Source organism: Aptenodytes patagonicus, chromosome 2 (genome assembly GCF_965638725.1).
Source record: "Aptenodytes patagonicus chromosome 2, bAptPat1.pri.cur, whole genome shotgun sequence".
Classification (NCBI taxonomy): domain Eukaryota; kingdom Metazoa; phylum Chordata; class Aves; order Sphenisciformes; family Spheniscidae; genus Aptenodytes; species Aptenodytes patagonicus.
In genome coordinates, this window is record NC_134950.1 from 58,404,571 (window position 1) to 58,426,491 (window position 21,921).

The 21,921-nt window shown below is 38.3% G+C and overlaps 1 protein-coding gene across 1 annotated transcript in view; it reads right to left on the reverse strand.

The window, feature by feature from the left end:
* The window catches only part of PIEZO2 (piezo type mechanosensitive ion channel component 2), a 324,199-nt gene that overhangs the window by 44,070 nt on the left and 258,208 nt on the right, over positions 1 to 21,921 (reverse strand). Inside the window, exons 27-33 of the mRNA XM_076329988.1 lie at positions 15,252 to 15,495; positions 13,935 to 14,031; positions 11,938 to 12,097; positions 9,397 to 9,486; positions 6,674 to 6,795; positions 5,787 to 5,858; positions 1,812 to 1,915 (exon numbers count right to left, since the gene is read on the reverse strand). Of these exons, the coding sequence (XP_076186103.1) occupies positions 1,812 to 1,915; positions 5,787 to 5,858; positions 6,674 to 6,795; positions 9,397 to 9,486; positions 11,938 to 12,097; positions 13,935 to 14,031; positions 15,252 to 15,495 (889 nt within the window). The remainder of the gene's footprint in view (positions 1 to 1,811; positions 1,916 to 5,786; positions 5,859 to 6,673; positions 6,796 to 9,396; positions 9,487 to 11,937; positions 12,098 to 13,934; positions 14,032 to 15,251; positions 15,496 to 21,921) is intronic.

The window sequence follows — 21,921 nt, forward strand, 5'->3', positions numbered from 1 at the left end:
CAATTAAAAATAATTCTTTAGTAGGCTCTACGACAAACAAGTTCACTTTGCTAGTATTTTTATTAAGACCATGTGCATGGTGATGGAAGGCGAATAAGGTAAGATGACCAAATGATGAACAAGCTTTTCATAAACAAAAACAATGTTCTGTTCTATACAACTCCCCTCCTACATAAAGCCATCCAACATCTTCATGTTGCACATAGTGCAGAACTGGCCACCTATACGGAACGTCTGACCAGAATTTTGAAATAAAGACCAGATCCTCCATCCTCAGATTAATAGTTTCAGGACTGAGCTTTTAAAAATAAGACCAAATAAACAAAAAAAACCAAAACCCAGAGTAAATGAAAGAATCTTATTAGCTTCTGACCTCAAGTTTAGAACTCTTTAAAATCTCAGTGCTTGGCACCAGCACATCTGAACAAAATGTTGTCACCAATTTTTTAAAAAATCAGCAGAAACAAGAATGCAAACTTTCCTCTATACCTGCATGAAAACCAGAAAGAAAAATGATCTAGAAATTAATAAGCCATTTTTATGGTCCAAGGTGAGTTAAATGCGAAATATACAAAAAATTATTGTAAATAGTAGAAAATAAAACTTACTTATCTCATTATTTTTCATCCAGATTTGTTTTGGCTTTTTTAAGGTCAAGAAAAAAATCTTTCCACGTCATTACCATGCAGGCAGTTTAACAAATGTAATCAGTTGATAATGTAATGTAAGTGTATAAAATAAAGGCACATCGTATCAATGAACTAAATAAAATATTTCTTCTTGTAATTCAGTAATGTCTGGGAAGCTTTGTTTGAAAGCTTTTGGCATAAGGAATAGAAGAGCATGGAGGCAGTTTCTTGCTCTTGCTTGGGCTGGGCTTTCAGTAATGCACCAGTTCTGCAGTGACGTGAGCTTGCATCTGGATGGGAATACTCATCTGTAAAAAGCTACCCGTTTGCTTAAGCTTTTAAAGTTAGAGACCTGAAAAAGTTCTGTGGTATTTCTGAAAATTCTTCAACAAGTAAAACTTTAATCTTACGAAGACTGAAGCAATCCTATATGCATGAGTATTTCACTAACTGTTTCACCCAAGTTCTTCATTTAAGCCAGTGGATTCAATACCTGGTACTGTCTAACTGTCTAACTAGTCTATATGTAGTAACCCAGTTAGGAAACTTCAGCTATCTTTTTAACATTACAATATCCTCTTACTTCAACACAGTCTGGCACTTAAAATGCAAACATATTAATTAACATTATCCTGGAAAAGAAAGGAGAGAAAGTGATGTGGTCTCCTTTTGTAATTTTAAATGTTAAGCTCTTTATAACCCAAGGATATATTTCTCTGGTCCACTAGGATCAATAACAAAAATTTTTTTTTTTTTAAGTATGTATTCTTTTCCATGAAAAGTTGCTTATTTTTGGGATCACTTCTTCATGGAATGATAACATCTACTCAAAACAAGAAAACCACTGAAGCATTGTACAGCAGTGCCAGAGGCAAGTCAGCTTCCTCACTTGTCTTTACTGCAATGCAGAAAAAATGAAGCTCAGAATCTTAACCTTTGTTTTTGTATTTTTGTTTTCCTCAGGCATAAATGAATGAAGATATGATTTCACTATAGTTCCTGTAGGAATTTGGCAATGCTTAAAACAGGCAAACTTGCATTTTAAATTGGCAAGAAATTTCATTTCCAATACTTTTCAGGTCTACTTTAGATGCACTGGCTGCTTTAACATATGTGCCTGTGTTATGAGAAGCCTACATTTTTTTCCAGATGTCAACTAGAAAGCAAATTACCATAAAGTACCTGAAATGCAGATTTTTTCCGAGGCTCTTCCTCTTCTTTTTTCTCCTCTTCCTCTTCCTCTTCACTATCCGTCTCAAACAAATAATAATTTCCACTTCTGACCACTAAGTGAAACAAAATATTTTCTTATTTTTCTGAAAAGTTCTGTTCTCAACTGCCCCAAGACCTACAAACAGCCGGCCAGTCATTTAAAAATTCATAACCAGGAGAGGTGAAAACAGAGAAGAAGCAAGAGGTGAAAAGATCTCAGGCAATTTATTTGATGTTAGTCTGCGATACTTTGGGCATGAATGAGAACTATACAAGAACTAAGGAAAACATCACCGTGAGAAGAAAATGTAAAGAAAAAGTTTGAAGTATATCAAGTTACTAGGTTACATTTTTTAGAAAAAAACGGCAGTTAAGCCTAAATTAATTGGGAACTGATGGTTATTTGAGGAAGTGAAAAAAGCCCAGCAGGTAAGTAAATGAATTTACATGAACAGTACCACTGGACAAAAAATACCGAACTTCTCTTTAAAATGCTGAGGCATCTTTTAAACTATGGAATGGGATGGTATTAGTTAATGCTTTCTTCAAACATTTAAGCTTTGATGAGGTAATGGAAAACCTTGGTTTGCTTAAAACAAATCACTTGGATTCTATTAACATGATTGCAAATGAGTTTCAATTTTTTGCCCATGGATTCAGAAAGATTCTGAAACCTTGATACGGTAAAGATGCACAGTGAATAAGCTAGGCCTTATATCCTTGAACAGAAGCAATGTTTTTATTTCTCAGATGGTAACAGGCCTACATGAACGAAAAAGGGAAACAAAGAATGAAAAATAAGGTAATGAGCAAGAGAAAAATCAAAATCACAGCATTACATTCAGCAGTGAAAACTGGTAAATAATTTCCACATTTAAGCCGAAATATTCAAAGGAACAGTTACTTAGATGAAATGTCACAAAATCTGGATATATGGAGCAATACATATTTATATTGAAAATTATATTTAACCCTCATTATACGTTTCTGAAAAAGTAACAATTGCTTTAATTCAATCATACCTTGAATTCTACACAGATCCTCTGTGCACAGATGACCACACTTAACTACCGTAGAAACCACAGGGTAAGCACACTGTGAAATTTGCCAGAACTCTATTGGATCATAACATCAGCATCTAAAACTCCCTCACAGAGGGAATTTTGTGCCTCATGTGCCTAGTTATGAATTTTAACATCAATGAACGCCCTGCAGAGGGACAGAGAGTCCACTTCAGCAGTTCTAATTGCTGAACTGAGGTGAAAAGAAAGTTTGGAAATTTCTTGGATCAAGCAAGTTAATTATTTGGTACAGGGCCTTCTAAGAACGCCCATTTAAAACGCATTAAAGAAATGAATGTATTTTAAAAGCCAGTAGTCCGCAGTTCTCTTCTGTAAAAAGAAGATCTGATAATCAGCAACAGAAATTGTCCACACAGAAAATCAGCAGATTAAGGTCTGACATCTAGGGAGAACCTCCACTGCAGTGCAGCTCCTTAAAGGCTCAGAGCAGCACCCGGTCAGACTTGGAACGCCTGAGCTGGCAGAAAACAAACCTACAGTGATCTCCCTCCAAAATCTTTAGGTTAAATTGTATCTGATGGGACACTATAATGTAGCAGTTACATCTCTTTTACAACTAAAGAGGGAGGTATGATTGAAAAGCAATAATGCATTCTTGCACACATCAAAATGAAATAAGAAGCGCGTTAGTCGCCTATAGGGATTACTAAAGAGACCAAATTTTACTAGTAAGATAATTCATGTCCAGACTGGACTTGGAGGCCCCCTCTCCTACTATAAAATGTGACTTTCTCCTACTGAGAAAAGGGACTTGCAGGCTTTCCTTGTGGAATGAGATGGAAGAGCCATCATCTGCTTGTGCCCAGAGAAAGAGGTCCCCAGTACAGCTGTGAGCACCATCTTTTGCACTCCATCAGACACAACTCTGTGCCCCAGGAGAAGCTGAGGACCTTGAAGCATGTGGCCCTAACTCCTGCTGATCTTTGTGGGGCTCCATATGTAATCCACAAGTGCAGGAGGAACCATACCTCCCTGCAAGGGAGAGCATGAGTGAGCATCAATGAGGAAATCCTCACTGATGTTTCCCATCTGTTCTACTCAGTCCCAAATTCATGACTGTGTTTTAATTCCTATGATATACAAAATGAGGTATCTTTGTGTAGAATAAAATCATAACAAGTGGTATAAAAATAACAATAAAAATCTAGATTAAGCATCAGAATTGGCATAAAACTTTGAGCTTCAGCGACCTAAATATATACATATATACAGCCACAGCCACAAACCCATTTACGGAGAGAAACAGCCATGTGCAGCACAACGCTGCAGAGTTACAGCACAGTGTTTCAAAAAGAATAGATGGGGAATATCAATTTATTTCCAATTTGTATGCCTGTGAACACCTACTGTAAGTGCCATGGTTCAGTGACTGTGGATGCAAGCCACATGGCAGGCAACCACTGTTTGCAGGATCAGAGTCTGTGATGTTTCCCACAAGGTTTTGCATTATTGCAGTAAATAATTTCAAGAATGCTCACTGTTTAAATACCAAAACGCAAGTTGTCACCTAAGAACATTAAATAATGAGGGTGAAATAAGTAAAAGCCAAAGTCAGGGTCTCTATTTGAGCAGTTCTTCTTATTACAAAACCAGTGGTGAATAAACAAGAGACCATATCCCATTCCTTCAAAATCACCATGGCTTGAAATTCTACAGTAAAAACTCACAAATTATAGTTTTGATCTGTTTTGTCATTGTTGTTCTTAATGAAACTACAGGGCAAGAAGTTTATTTTGGTAAGACTTTTGAAAAGGGATAGGTCTCTCTAAAGTGGCAGTGTGCCCTTTAGAAAAATAAAAATAGAGGCACAGTCTACTTGTGACTTGATAGAAATAAGCATATGACATTCTGTTAAACAGTGCTGGCAAATATATATGCTGGAGTTATAAATAAATACACATGGGTAAATGAATCAGTATGTAGATGTGTAAAAGTATTACTCGGAGTTACTCTTCTAAACTAAATGACCAGATACAATACAGACATTCATATTTAACTCTGATCAGTGCTATACACTTGAATATTTTAAAAATCTTCAGAGGTTATTAAATAGTTCATGTATGATTTCCTTCAACAAAGATCCAATAGGAGGATATCTGATTTGAGATTGCAGTCTACTCAGTTTTCTTGTTTTACCCAATCCATAACGTAGGGAAGAACTCTATCATATGCCTGGACTGGGCTACAAATTAAAATATCATAATGCAACAATGATATGAGTGGTACAGGCTAATAATTTCTTGTGCACAAGGCTGAACATATTTTTGCTCTCAGATAAACACAAAAAAATGGAAATAACAAAACAACTGGCATCAACAAGTACATTAAAGTGTGATCAGAGATACTCAGCTGAGCTCTACACAGCCTAGTCCCGGGAATAGTTTTGCTGCCTTACTGCGGTACTCAGATTTCTACAGCTGACAGTACAATGACTGATGAACCATAAAAAAAGATGTATGATGTGTGTATATGAAAAAGAAATTATGACTAATCTTAGAACACACTGGCAAACCTTCACCTTCACATTTTTAAGTATATTGTGCTTTGCAGTAGGAGGGAGTTGAGACTTTTGAGGCCAAAATAGATTCTTTTTGGCACATGTTTATCTGATTTGATATTTTTCTAAGAATGCCCAAAGTATCATGAGCTAGCTATGCTTCCAACACACAGAAGTTCAAAATATGGTTAAACTCACTTCTTGAAGATTTGGAAGTAGAAATCATTTTTTGAAAAAAACAAGCCTTCTATCAAGTCACAATCATAAAATCAGGCATAAAACAAACAGGTCATGGAAATGCCTTCATTCTGGTCAAGGATATAAGGGTTAAATCCACATATTTGTAAGATGATTGAGAAAACCTACTGGAAGCATGATCAACCCAAGGCCGCCACCACAGCTTTTTTTTGCCCTTGGCTTTCTCTTTGTCTGCTTCTCCTAAAATAAAATACGTCCAAATATTAATTTTACAAAATGAGAAACATGTTTCTTACACTGATTAATAATTCTTAATTTCTCTCAAAAGAGCTGAAATTTCATGAGCACATCAGATGTCAGATCTACTGAATACATTCAATATTAAAATAATTCAGAAGCATGACCACTAAGCAGAAATACTCTGGTTTATGCAGCAGTTAAAACAGCATTCTGCTCTAAAACAGCTAAAAAGTTCAGTTTTGTGTTTTAAAACATAGAGTCACAGCTGACTGTAATTTCAAGAAGAAAATATTTTCCATCCTCTCAAATCCCCTTACATTTCAGGCTCCAAAAATTTTAAATCCAGTAAGTGCTGATCCCAAGTCAGTGCTAGAAATGTGGCACTAGATAGGTATCATTTTATCTGTTCCCATGTTTTAAACAACATTTAAAAGTATACAAACATTTCAGTGACTGAAAAAACCTCACAGCATCCAGAAAACGTTGCTGGCAAAATGTGGATGCTACCTATTTGTAACACTGTGGTTTATAGATAATGACTTTGTTCAAAACAAAACTCTGCTGCTATTCAGCTCTTCACCAACAGCCTGAAGTTAACCAAAAGTAACCTCAAAGCAATACATTTTCTCTAAACCTTCTTGCAGTACAAAATCCCAGATTTTTTTTGGCTGAATCAAGCTCCAAACTGATACTCAGCTAACAACCTTGTTACATGCTGACACTTTTGAAGAACAATTTATCACTTGTCCAACTATTAGGTCTATTAGGTCCCTAGCGCTCAACTGCAATTACAGTACAACAATAGCTAATGGTACCTTCGTCATCTTCTTCAGAAACCTTCCGAATCTCCGGCCCTTCTGAGGACTCCTGGGTCATGCTTAGCATCCTCTCTTTACCCTTTTTGTATTTTTGCTGCCTGGCTTTGATGCGATCCATTCTAGCAAAAGGAAGAATCTTATTAGATTCACGTCTTCACCCTTTTTGATCCACCCTGAAAAACAAGTGTTAAACACATCCATACACACACACTCCAACATTTCTAAACGAAATATCCATTCCACATTGTCATTAATCCTGCCCTTAAACATAAGGAGTTCAATGTCTCTGAAGGGGCTGGCTGGAAGGGTCAAGCCTAGATGTTTGCTCACTGGTCAGTGAGAGCTGGGTTGCCTGCTATCACATGACTGTTTTACCTACTCCACCTCAATTATCTTATTATCATTTAAAAATTAAAGAATTGCTGTCAGGAGCTACAAAACAGCAAATGAAGCTCTGAGAAAAAAGGACTTCCGCCTAATGCAGTGGTTTTCCTGAAACTTGCCACCCTGAACCAGGGATGTGGCTGTTCCTGCGCTATTAGTGCTACATCGTCATCCCGTAAGCTCTCATTTGTTCCACATATCTGGAACTACAGAAGACTTAAACGTTCAGTTTTGTCCAGATGTAGGCACGCCTTCAGTTCTCCTTCTTGCAATCCTGTAAAGTTAGCACAATTCGGTCTTTTAAGACTTCTATGTTTTCACAGTTTGAAAAACGGTAGTAAAAAAAAAAATTGAAAACAACAGGAATAAGTTTTTTCAATACAACTGGATTAGAAGCAAATGATTCACTACTTTCAGTGATCAAAATGCACTTAAATACTTTTATTAATCTGTCCATTTGTTAGGGAAGAACCACCCATTAGAGAGGGAAAAACTCTTTCATCTCAGCTAGTTGCTGTTATTCAGTAGATGATTAGATTTCTTTCCCTATCGTTCATCTGCTGCTGAAGTTACACTGTGTCAGTCAGGACAACTTGGTTGTTCAAAACTTCTGGCCGTGCTGATGGTTCTCTTCATCCTAACCAGCCTAAACTGTATGAAGTACTGACACATATTATTGAATGAAATAAAACAAGCACCCTCTATTGTTGAAGTCAGACAGCCTGCAAATATAAACTAGTAATTTTTAGAGAAACATAGATTAGCTTTGGCGTTGTTGCAAGCAATATCATCTCCTTGATCTTAAACTCTGCAGAATTAACAGAAAACAATGATGTCCAGGACAGGTATGTCCTGTCAACTGGGGTAAGATTGATTCAAGCGCAGGGCAGCGCCAGCAACAACCCAGTACATCATCTGGTGGGAAACCCGAGGCATGCAGGTAGGGAGCACGGTCCCTGCAGCTTTCTGATGCTTCTTCAGATATGCAGGTGTGGAAGAAGCTGTCAGGAGTGGGCTTTGACATCTGGTTAGGAAGCGGTTACGGCTTTTCATGCATGGTGGTGGAGGAGCTTTGAAAGCTTTTTGCAGATATAAAAGAAGCACGCTGGCTGCACCCAACAGAAAGCGGAGTGGCTTACTGGCTGTATAAAGAGAAAGGATCTCCAGGCCAGTTAAGCTGAATGCAAATATTTTCAGTGAAGGTAAACATATCTATTTTTGCACTCAAACACTAGAGGAGGAACTGCAAATGAAACGGAAGCAACAAGCATCCAGCAAATTTTACTGGGAATAGAGATATACAGAACAAAATCCTAATAATGGTAAAGTCAATGCGAATATTGTCAACCATTGCAGCAGGGCCAGGACGTTACTCAGCTTCCTCAGCCCATAGTGATTTCAGGCTATTTAGGTGGCTCTTAACTACAGCTTCCCTAACTAGGTCCCTTGCTGTTCCAATTTCTGGGTTTTTTTAACCCAGTTCCTGTGTCTCAATCTCCTATTTTCTAACCATCTAGGCTTGCACCTTCAAGTGAGACAGGGTTAATGTGGCACTTCTGATTAGTAATCTGCCTATCCTTTTCATGAGTTTCATAGGGGATTTGCATTTGACTGTCCTACTCTTCTGAGAGATGGGGAGAGACAAATTGAGAGTACAGCAGGGTAATTAGTGGAAGGAAAGAAAGAGGAAAAAAGACAGATTTTTTTCCCCATATTTCTTCTGCATTGGATGCATTCATACTACACACAATAGGATAACCCGAAACTATAATTGAACTGGACCTCTATCAGAGGAAAAATATAGCACAGATACAGATCATCTCTTAAAGAGAAGACTATATGGTCATGTTGCTATGATACTCAGGTGTGGAACAGTTAAAAGCTGATCTTCTTAACCTATCGTCATTGGATTTCTAAGGTTTAGAAGAATCTTCAGAATAAGCAGGAGGGTTCACATCTTCTCTCTTGGTTTATATGAAACATCAGTTTCCATTACAATTTCAGGCTCACTGAGGAGCAGGTAAGTCAGTACATTCCACCCTGATTCTTTATGTTAACCTCACAATCTTTGGTCCTAGAAATGTAATTCTATGTTTAAATGGAAGTCTAGATTCTGCGGTATGTTGTCTTTTTGGAAAAGATGACTCTAAAACTACATAATATTGGAATACCTACGATCTCTGAATTCCCAAAGAGCAATTTTTGTAATCGCAAAATCATACTTCAAAACCTAATCAGCATTTTTATAAAAGAAGGTGCTAGATAAATACCAACAATCAGTGAAATACCTGCATATGTATGTGTGTGTATATATATAAAATACATTAAATACATACTGTCTTTTCAGTTGATCCATTGATTTTTTTTCCTCTTCAATTCTTGCCTTTACAGCCTTGACAATTGTGGCCTGGAAAAGCTCAGCACCCCTACAGCAGAAATGGGGGCAGAAGAAAGGAAAAAAGGAGAGGAAACATTAAATGTTTCTAAGTTTCCCTTATGCCAGCTAATCACAGAGAACTCTGTGTTCCCTCTGTACACAACTTCATCTGCATAAAACAAAACTAATCCAAGGCCTGAAAGAAATAATCAATTACTCCAGAATACTAATCTGTTTACAGTCAATCATTTCAAGATCTGGGGCCAAATGTTGTGATCCCTACTCAGCCTATAAGTTCCTCTAGCAGCTGCTCAAGGAATTAAGTTTCCAGTCCTCAAGAACACAGAACATGGGTAGGTTCAAGGCTGAGTTAGGACTTCCTGCACACCTCCAGGATTTGGTCTTTATAGTCATTTCAGTGTTATAATCACCTTGTCCTTCTGCCTCAGCCCCCTGTAAGTTGTGAGAAAAGTCCAGCTTTACCCAGGGCCATGATGAGCATAGCTTCAGCTTCACTTTTACCCTCTGAACACTACAGTGCTTTCAATCAGATGACACAAATCCTTGAGCAAGTTTCTGGTGTGCCAAAAGAATATGGCTTCTAACTCCACTGCATTAGAAATGTAATCGACTCATTGATTTGGATTTCCAGATCACATCTTGGCCATTCTTCATTATTCACTCATCAGCTCTTGAAGACTCTGAAAGAGTCTCAAAGTCTCTCAAAGAAGTAGCATAGATTTAAAGCCGTTCTTTTGTCAGGAATTCAGTAAGAACAGCTATAGTTTCAGAAGTCTACTTCTAATTAATTTTTCAACCATGTTTTCTGTGAGATTAATGATTCTTCCATGTAACATGCAGGATAACAACAACTACATTTTTTCAAAGGAATACAATCAAGATTGGCAACCATTATTGTCCCGAAGTATGGTAAAGTACAACAAAGAAGGACAAGTTCTCCTTAGCAACTTGATCACTCCTAAATTCTTACGGGTTATTGAAAACTGTTGCTGGATCCTCATCGCTATTGTTTGAATTACAATTTAATCTTATTTAGGTGAGGAATTTGTATCTCACAGTATTAACTTTAACTAGAAGACAGGCTCAGACCATGCTGTCTGAATCCAAACCTGACCTCCTCCATTGTCCATGTAAATTCAAAGCTTGGATTTTAGCAAGGCAAGCAGCTAGCTAAAAAAATTAATTATATCACTATATTTATATTACCCTCCTTCCTGTAATATCTCAGCACTTCCTGGACATTAATACATTTATCTTTAAAAAGGTCCTGACACAGGCCAGTATGTCTCGACTTCTGCTGCTGGAGAACTCAAGCCTGGGTAGGTTCAGTAACTTACCAAAAGACACAAAGCTGGAAGTAGGAACCAAACATGTTTCTTTCAACCCAGCCCAGTGCCATTTCCATGAGCCTGCTCTTTCCTTCTGGATGCAAACTTTCCAATTTAGGAGGCATTTTGATACTCATGATTTTGCTTTGTGCTATTCTGACTGTGAACACAGCATACAAAAAAGCTACAAAAAGGCGGTATGCAGCAATCTTGGGCATCAGCAGTGAAATTCATTCCAGAGCAAAAGTCTGAGAGAAGCAATAAGGGATGGAGGTATAGATCTTTTGGTAGCCCTGTTTACAGTGCTGAATTTTGTTCAATATGGGCAGCTAAACACGTCCCCTTTTTAAAGTAATCCCTGGAAGGGGAAGAAGAGGAAGATAAAAAAATACTTCTCTTCAGGAGACGCAAGCCAAATTTTGCCCTCAAACACAGACAGAAATCAATGTCCATATGTTTTTTTGGGGGAAAAAAAATGCCATAATACATTTAATCCAATATTGACAAAAGCAATTCCTTAGAAATCTTACTGAAATTAAAACCAGAATTTCATTCCTGATTTTCCTTCTTATTAAAAAACAGAAGAAGGGTTGTGCTAGTGATAGCTATGAGTGGATGCTTGTGGGAAAGTATAAGTAACAGGCCCAAAGAGGGTGATACTTCCTTGCCATACCTAGTCAGTGTTCAGTGATGTGACACTTCCCGAGTGTCTTCCCAATGGTCTTCCCGAGCCAGATGTCCTAACTTTCCTGTATTTTTCCTCATGTGACATTTTTGGAGTTGTGATTTCTAAGTCCCATTGTCTCAAACAGGCTCTGATAGCAGCGTGTTTTCTTTCCAAGGCTTAGAAACTCTGGCATTCGCTCTCACACTTATTGATGTTGAGAGAATGCAGCAACACACATCAACTTTCACAGCAGCAGATGCTGTTTGGTAGGAAAGATGGCTTAATTTCTGTCAGGTTCTCAATTAATTTGTTTCTTCATGTGTGCTTTGTCAGAGTTGGGTTTGCAATTATGAATTTAGCATGGATTGTTTAAACCAATGTTAAATACCAGGACTCTTTTGGTACTACCTATCATAAACGAGTAAGTACCATAGCCATGAGAGACTTGAGCTGTTTCATTTAATTTTTTAAAACTTTATGTTACCTTGATGCTAGGATCTGAGAAGCTTTTATATCTGCAACCACATGCAGGAAGTAGTAACTCATGAAGACTCTTCTTTGCAGCAGCAGGAAAGCAAAACATATACTGTCCCAGATGATGCCTGCTTCTCCACTGGGCAGTTTACAGTCTAGATTGTTGGTTGCTGGAAAAAGACACCAGCAGCATAAAGACTGTTGTATTAAGTATTCTTTTAAAATGTTTAATCAATTAAATAATCTTAGCCTTTAAAATTATTTGAATTGAGGTCCTTTAATTAGATTTTTCCTAAGAAAACTGACATGCATTTCCATTTGAAGTACACCATATTTTCTTTTACAGCAAGCTGGAAAGCTTCCAACAATGTGATATCCCATGAAAATTGAGAATTCACCAAAAGTGAACCATTTGCAAACAAATTCACCCTATCCTAACAAGTACTTGAAAACAAAGATTAGGAAAAAACTATTTTTTATTAGCCTGAAATATTTGATTTCAGTATTTTCTAAAATGGCATGTTTCAATTTTTTTTTCATTTCAAAGTGACTTTTTGTCTCATTTTTCTATTAAGAACACTATCAACATGAGAAAAAAGTGTTTTATTTTTGTCAAAATAATTTTTTGACTGCCACCACCTAATATTTTTATTTTTCCTCTCCACAACTCAGTTCAACGTTTCTTTCCATTGCATAAGAGAAAAAATATTTGAAACCACAAAGCTGCTTCCTTTGGGGTAGGAGGAGACAGGCAGAGAGGAAATCCCATTCCTCCTACCTCTAGATTTTGGCTTGGGCTATTTCTTTCTTTCTTTCATTCTTTATTCTCTAAAAGACAGTTCTCTTGGGGATATTAAAAAATTAAAACTGGGTTTTGTGGAGCTAGACTACAAACTAAACGGCCTATGCTGTCCTATAGAAGGGAGTAGAGGGACTCAAGGGACAGACTCTGGCTCGAAGCTGGCTTTACAATCAAGCAAGCCAGTCTAAGAGGTCTGGAAGGTCAAGCTCTAAGAGCTTCAAAGCCTGCTGTGCCCGTCCCCTGGGGAGTCAGAAACCTGTGTCTAAGTTTCTGTTGCTGCTCAAAAAGTTTTGGATAATACAAGAACTACTGGGCACCATTTATCTTGTGAATTTGCATCTTCATATTTCCTTTCTTGTCCCCTACTCCCCACTTACCTACTAGGATCAGACACAAAGACAGGAATTCAGAACTTTGCTGCAGACTCACTAGGATGAAGCAGTTCTTTAAATTCAGCAAAAAACACTGAAAAAAATCAGGTGTTTTCGAACTGTCGATCCAGGGTGTCAGGACAAAGCGGAGCCAAATTAATAGCTCAGTGAGAGGTCAAGTGACTTGCTCTCCATACTTCATTCCTCCCTTCTCTCACCTCCATCCACATACACTATCCACTCCCTCCCTGTTATCACCACAAACACGAGAATAATTGTAAAAAAAAATTCCCTAAACTCACAATGCCTGCAAAAAATTACCACTTTTATGCTGGCTTAGCCTCTTGCCATTTCAGTGAGCTGAACTGGTTTACCCTTTGAGCAACTGAACTTAAGGCCTGGCACACAGGGAGGAGTGGGAGTCTGCAGCTAGGAAAAGGTGCCCTCTCCTTGCAGTGATGGTGAGCTGACATTTTGGCTCAAGTTGTACAGTGAAACCATACCCTCAAGTACCACATCATCTGTACATACAGAGAAACTGTGTTAAGCGCTGGTATCACCAAATTGTTCATTTACAGCAAACACTGGTTGTGGGTATCTGCGCGGGGGTGTGGATAGTTCTCTCTGTATATGTATCTCCTTTGGTTCTATGAAATAATTTCAATATTCTTTCTTCCTAGTCAATATAGGACCAAGCTGTATCCACTGAACTTGCAGGTATGATATTTTCACAAGGTAATACGTCAGGAGGAGACGCAACTTAAATATGGTAGAAGATTTTGAAAATGATTCTTTATTTATAGAAAATTATGAAGAAAAATGAGCTATACTTACGAATACGGTAGCCTTTAACTGTACAGGCCAGGCTAAATGCTTGAATCAACCAGCAACTATTCTTAATTAGCGATTCAATGTAGCCACATGCTCCTATCTGGAAAGTAAAAGAACAGTTTCATATAACAAAGCATAGCAGAAAGAAAGATAAGAAAAATATTGCACCTCTTTGCATTACATGAGAATATTGTGACTGCCATTGCCTGCATTATATCTCATTAGTAAAATAGAGATTAGAAGAAAGAGTTTCTTTACCAGTGACACACATCACTTTTAAATAGCAAGAATTTGCTCTTTTGATTATCTGTGAGATAGGAGATATGTGGGTTTTGTTTGTGTTTTTGCAGAGAAAGTGATATGTCTGGCATGTGATGCAATGCGACAGCTAAGCAACTTTTATAAATCACTGACTTAATCTTGCAAACATACATGGACAAGCTTAACACACGCGTAGCTCCACTGAATTCCCAAGCATAAAATCAAGCACATATGTAAGCATTTAGAACATTTGCAAATTCAAACCACCCGTAAATCAATTTTATTTCAGTACAGTGACTTATATAAATGTAAAAAGAAAAATGTCTGCTCTTTTCAGTCCAGCACTAAAAATGTTCAAAGCTAAAAAGCAATTGCCAGGAATAAATCTAAATTTATCTTTCAAAAAGATTTAAATTACTGGCTTGTCTCAATCACCTATCTGTGCCACTGCAAGAATCCGCTCTAAAGAGTTAATTAATGTAAGAAAACCTTTTATATTTTGCAGAAGAATATGACATTTAATTATCAAATATATCTGTTTTCACCTGAATTTCACACTAGTTCTAAAGGAAACAGGAATGCAGTTTGTAATTTTGTAGCCAACTTCACTAATTACATTACATCACACGACAACTGCATCTAGTACTAGGTTTGAAAATTCCAGGTTTAAATAAAAGGTTTAATTAAATGTGCACTATTTATCGACGGTATGACTAATCTTGCACTTCTTACTCATTTTTCACTCCACTGAGATGTTCGTAAGACTATTAAGGAGAGACTTTACTAGGCAAAGAAACCAGAACCTGGCCCTTTGAAAATAGCTTGTGAGCTTTCACAGAGCCCGACTGAATACAAGGGTGCACTTTTTCCTATAACGTATATGCATTACCATTCCCTGGATATGCACCTGCAGTCTCTGAATTACAATGGAGCCTGCTTTGTGCTTGCAGAAGGCTGTGGTCCTGAAGAGGGATTTTTAATGACCACTCAACGCACTGTGCACACTTCCAATGAAACCACAAAAGTGCTCAGGGCAGAGGAAAGGCAGCAGCTACTTACCGAGAGGATGTTCTTCATTGTGATCACAAAGACGTTGTAGGCAATCAGCCAGTCCCAGTAACGCAGAATGCTCCTGATGGGCTTCAGCAACAGATCGCCACCAAAGAGAAGGAAATAAAAGCAGGCTACCAAGTAGCCCATGCAGAATATGCTGATCCTTGTGGTTCCCGTTATGAAGATTATAGTAAGCACAAACCAGAAGAGGTAACTAAATATTATCACCTTATACATGTCTAAGTAGGACCTGGAAGTAAAAGAAGGAGAAAAAGTTACCATTTTCTGAGGGCAATGCTACCTTTCCTCTACCTGTGCTACTGGCTGACACTTATGCCTAAGGTCTGCCGAGCATTCTCATCCCACTTCAGCATTCGGGCACCTGCTTAAGACTAACACCAAGGTCAGTGGGTCTGCCTGGCTCATGTACTCAACTCTAGCTCGTTCACGTGCATAAGCACCTTGCTACACCCTGTCAGGGCACTTTGCATCACGCAGGATCGAGCCTTGTATCATGAAAGGGGGAAAAACATGTTCTCACCGAAGTTCATGATAGAGTGATATTATCTGGCAATGCTACACAGGCAATCTAAAAGCTATCTGAGATCATCTTTTAAGAAGTCTGAGCAATACTATGCAAATCTACCTTCAAAAGCCAGCTACAGTACTCCACTGCAAACAATTCTGTGTTTATTGATGACTACTGGGGAATCCATTCTGGTTAAAAGCCTAGTTTTCAGTCAGCTGCTAAAAATATCTTTCTCCAGTGGAGACCAACTGTAAAAGTTTTGAGGGGTAAAAGGTTTCTACAGAACGTAAATGTGACAGAATTTACTGAAACGTTTGCCAGGAAGCTACGAGACAGAGCTATCTGAAATCAGCCTGGCCCACAGTGGGAAACAGTGAGAAACAATTTGGTATTTTCAGATGCCTTAAAATCTTGACTTAATATTGACTCAGTGAGCTTTCAAATAAGAATATCTGCCAAAGGCAATACCGAATACTACATATAGCTAAACACTGCAAAACCAACTAATTCTTAGTTTCCCCGTTTAGTGTTTTGATTCCAGATGTAACTGTGTTTTCAGGGTCTGTTCACCCAGGCTGCGAAACTAGATTTGTCAGGAAACCAGGCAGAGAGACAGCACTATAGGAGTACACATATACCTAAGCCAAACCATGCAAGGAGTAAATGAACTAAATGCACTGTATGAAGCCACATAAAAAGGCCCCTGCTGCTTGATGTTCTCAGGCTCAGAACTTTCTAGGAGTATGTATTTATAGTCCTACATTTATAGGTCTGTATTATACGTTTCACTTGCCGAAGCCAACCAGAGAGGCATTTAACGAAAGGTAATGAGAAAGCACCCTTATATTTATTTCCCACAAACACTTAAGAAATTTGTGGACTACTGCCTACAAAACCTAAAAATGTCATGACTTTAGAGATGCTACTGGGTTTTGGGTGATAAAACATTAACAAAGAATCTATACACACTGGCAAAATAAAGAAGCGGAAGACATCAGTTGAACAGGTCTTCACTAACTTAACATGCACTGGAAATGGTGCTCTCACTGTTTCTCCAGAAAAAAACGACCATAATATTCGGTGTTCTTTAGTAATAACTATTGATGTGTGGGATGGCTAGGAAGAGATCACCTTCCTGATACTGCTCTAACAATTGCAATATTTCAAAAATCTTGTCCTCTGCTACCAACAAAATGCATCAGCATCTCTTGAGAAAAGCCCAAAATGGAACTGAATTGATGAAACAAACAACAATATCTTAATACTCTTCAATAAAAATGGACCCTGACTCTTAAAGACAACTGGACCTGGCTGGATCCAAATGTTCCAACATATACACATGGCATTTGATTGAGTTACAGTCCAACAGCAGATATCACTCTCAGATTAAAACTTCCAGAAATCAGAGATAATATAAAAAGGAAGATAATAATTTGGTTATTTTTTCACTATAATGTTAACCATTTGCTACATTTTAGCAGTAAACTAAAATATTAAATACAACTGTTCTCATTTCCAAAATATACATTAAATATAATAGCATTGGACATCTCTAAAACAAACCAACAACAAAACAGGATGTAAAGAAAAGCTTCTCAAAAGGCAGGAGGCAATACAACTGTGTCAAGTGACAAATGATGTAGTTCTTAGAGATGGAAAACTTTCTGATTTTTAAAAATATGCCATTACAAGCAAGCCCAATCATAAAAATGGCTCCCAAGAATTCACCTTGAAGTGTACATCTTACAAAATGGTGTTTGAAGAAGTTGTCCAGGACACACCTAACCAATGAATATTACCAACCATCCCAGGTACCTCTGTGCTGGCCCAAGAACAATGCCACACGGAACACAATGGACAGAAACACACCTGAGTAGTCTCAGGTAGAAAAAATTATTCCCGAAACCACACTTCTTTCAGCTTCAATATGTCAAAACTCCTTGTCTGTTACAGTGTGGAGTCACACATCGCCCTAATTTTCATATAGGTAGGTCAAGTGCTGTAAAGCAGGAACAAAGACCTGTCTTGGGAGGGGAGTCCTCAACATAGTGCCTCTCAAATCACTTGACACATTGTCAGATGCAAATCTTTAAATTCTGGCTCAAACCCCAGAAAGTTAGGAAGTCAGGAGTTTCAGCTCCTTGCTCTGGAGATTATATTGCAACAGTAGGATGCTAAAGCACAAAGCCACCCCAACAGCTAAAAAGACCCGACACAAACCCAGGTCAGTAAGGGTGCTTACCCTCTGTTTGAAAACTTCTTCACAGACAGCAGAAAATGCTTAGTCTTGGACAGCATATACCATAATTTTATGCTTTCACTGGAGACCACACAGATCATTAGTTTAATGCCATCTAATCCTTCCAAACCTCATCTTCTAAGTGGTCTTTAAATCCACAGCCAGTCACAGAGATGAGAGGCCACCCTCAGGATGTGGTATTTGACAATACACCTAGGAAATCTGAGCAGCTGCTTCCCAAGGGGGCAGTCCCACCCCACTTCATTCCCTCAGCTCTGCATTCCAGCGCCTTCTTTGGCTTTAGCTCTTTGAGTTGGTTTCAAGAAGCAAATTTGCAAAAGCCTATTTATTTGGGGGGGGGGGGGGGACAGAAGGAAGGGATACTTTTCTGCCCATTCAGCCTATGAACCAACTCACGTCTGTTGTGATGAATGCAAAGGGGGAGTGTGTAGCTGGAGGCCAGGAATACAGCCACACATCTGAGGAAGGTTAGCCACTATACCAGTGTACCAAGAGCATCAAACTATGGCTTTTGGTAGCACGATAACCTCTGAATGAGAAATTGTACAGAAGAAATCTGAAAGACGAATGAAAAATAAAAAATGCTGGTTTGCCAGCTGTGTCATTAGCAGAACCCACTGATACTCTGCATAACATTTTGGAAAAATTTACCGTATCACTTTGCTCAAAACCAAGGAAGACAAAGTCTGAAGTTCATTCCACCCACCCATCAAAGCTATTGTAACCTCAGATGCCTCTCCATATCAAATGATCTGCTTTTCTTTATTAAAGCTTTATTAGTCTTATCATGATTGCTTCAATATTTTATTTCCACAGGAATTAATTTTTAACTGTAATACAATCCAGCCTGCTGAAAAGGATTGCTCTAGGCGTAGTTGTGTTCCCAGCATGCTTAATGATGTGTTTGGCTGTGGCCAGTCTAGTGTCCAGACCTCTGCCTGCAGGCACCGAGAGGTGCTGATGCTGTAGCCGATAACCCCTTTGAGGAAAGATGTTTGTCCTCAGCCAGTGCTTTGAAGTTTAGGGAAAGAACACACTTCTGCTTACACACTGATGAGAGAATATTGTGCTGTTGCACTGACTGGTACAGCTCAATGCTTCTTCATGCTGGAGGAGCTGCTGTTATGTAGCTTCATTGCCTTCCCTTATCAGCCACCTGTGTTGCTTTGAGTGTGGCTCACCACCTCCATATAACCCCAGGGCTCTTCCCACAGCCCTCTTCTGATGACTATCCTCTCCCTCTCCTCCAGGCATATTATCCCTATATATATATATATATATATATGCATTCTGTAAACTACCTCTTCTCCCCACATTTCTTCTTTCTTCCCCCTCTTCCCTATCTCCTATTCCTTACATTCTTAGCAGCCTGTATGACCCTGCATCACAGTCCATTTCCCCTTCTAATCCCAACATTGCTAATTTTTCACCAAGCCTCCATCCCCAAAGCCTTTCCCTGTAGCTCCATTTCAGTCTTCAGAAGGCAGCTTCATTGATTTTCCCTTTGCCAATAGCTACATCGCAGCTTCTGAAAATTAGCTTCTTTATTTCAACGGACTTCTTCAAATTTAGTGTCGTGGATCCTACAGGTCTTAGTCCCTTCTATTCTCATCAAGACCTCTCCCAGGACTGATATCCTCTTACTCTCACGCTCTTACCAGTGGGGACCTTCCTTCATGCTTCTATCCGCTTTAAAAATTCCCAAACTCAAAGTTGCGTTATTTGTCGGGGTTCATTTTATTAGCAACAAAATGTTTATCTGTTTTATACAGCAAATATGATGGGAAGCCTGTCATGATCTGCAGATCCTCTCTCACTACCCTAAGTTAGAAGAAGTGTAGTTCCAAGAAAGGCATTACAGCTGTCTTTGAGAGACTCCACCTGACTCACCTGACGATGGTTCCCAGGGTGCAGGTATTAAAGGGGATAGTTCAATGACTGGCTGTTAATATTGTTTCTGCTCTTAAGAGGAAAAAAGTAGATTACAATCCCAAATTTTTTCCCTGTCAATGTCTAGGAGAATATCTGAAAACTGCTTGGGAACTGAAATGAGGACTTTCCAGCATTAGAGACTGTGGGAAAGGATTATCCTCAGTGAAATTGCTTTAAATCCTGTTTCATTTTAAAAGTTCCTACTTCTATTCTTCGTTTTTATTTCTGTTTCAAAGGCCTTTGGTTGTGATCTCCCTTGGGGTCAAGCACATATCCCCTGAGAAATCTGGGGGTGGAAAGACAAGAAAATTTCAGGAAATCTCTTCCTTAGACTTTATTTATCATTGTTGAGCTCAAGTATTTCTCCAGAGAGAAGAAAATTAAGCATTTGGAAATATGTACTTTTTCTGCCGTTGTTTATATTGCAGTTAAAAGCTTTTTATCCATGCCTACTAGAACAGTGACCAACTGGCATCTTCTCAAGGGAAGAGACACATCAGAAAGGGTGCTTCACTCTGCAACTGCCACTTCTTTTACATGGCAGTAAATACACATCGGGCTTCTCAGAAAACACATGAACACTAAGCACTGATTTTTTTTATGCTTTGTAATTTATTCATAACCAGGTTGTCTTCACTTATGTGTTTGGCTCTTTCTGACTGACTTCTGGAGAAATGCCATTTTTCATTTCACTTGCTTGGATAAGCTTTGAACCAAGTTCTCGTCCATGTTACTAAATATTTAGACCATTCTGAAACTTCTATGGCAAAGTGCAAGAATGTAAGTCCTTCCAGTTCCAAGTTGTCTTGGATGGAGGCCAGATACATACATTTTCTTCTGAGGTATATCTTCGGTGGATTCTCCAGAGCTTGAGAGTCCTTCTTTTTAAAGATTTATAATCCCTAATAAAAGATTCAGTCACTTTAAGAGACTGTCCAGCCATTCTCTGGTGCTTCTTTGAAGCAAATTAGGCATTTAAGATTGCATATGCGCAATATAACATCATCTAAAGCCTGGGAAAATCTGCATTGTAGTGAAAGCATTGAAGGAGATACTTAAGGGCTCAAAGAAAGGAAAGATACCATCAAAAACACAAGATCTATTATGCAGTTCATGCTAAAGGAAGGTCTCTTTGTACCTATATACACTGTTCTACAAGTATGTTCCCATTACAGATTCAGGAAGCTAACACTACAAACAAAAAAAGTTACAGCTTACCTGCTCGAGCATCTACAAGAAAGGGTATCATAAACAGGAATTTCATCTGTTCCTGAAATTAATGGGTTTTCTATTCATTTGATGGATTTTTCAAACAAAAACGTCCCTGTTCTGTTTCTTTCTCTGCCTTGTTCTTTTCATTCTACTTCTTATTACACAACATAAAACTATCACATGAAACAGTCGCACAGATTTCTGTATTTAGCTGGAACAAGTATAAAGCGATCACAGTTTATTTGTTCAGCTCAGCACTACTAATGGGATTCTTTGATTTTCTGTTTTTTTGTACTCTCCACCAGCAATATTACTTACTGATTAATACAAGTTGCAAACTCCCAATTAAACAGTTGCATATCATTAATCATCTACACACAGGTCTATTTTGTCAGCACATGCCAAGCAGTGTGTTTGAATGGATGTGATGCCACCAATGACTTCAAGCTGATGCATACCATGCATATGAATCAAAACACAGAACTTAACCCAAAGGATTGTGGAGAGGCAGTAGGCCAGTTTAGCTTGGACCTTGCTTTCCATTATAAACCTGACTCTGATTCCCATCCAAAATCTTCAAAGAACATCCTCTGTGCTTCAAACTTTTCACGCTTGGCCATTTGGGAGTATCTTCTACAGACGACCAGAAATACCTATCAGATTCCAGGGAACTTTGAAAAGATGCCAAAAGAGGCTGTTTAAAAAGCAGTGATTTTCTAGCCTCTTTTTCCCTTTCGAAGATA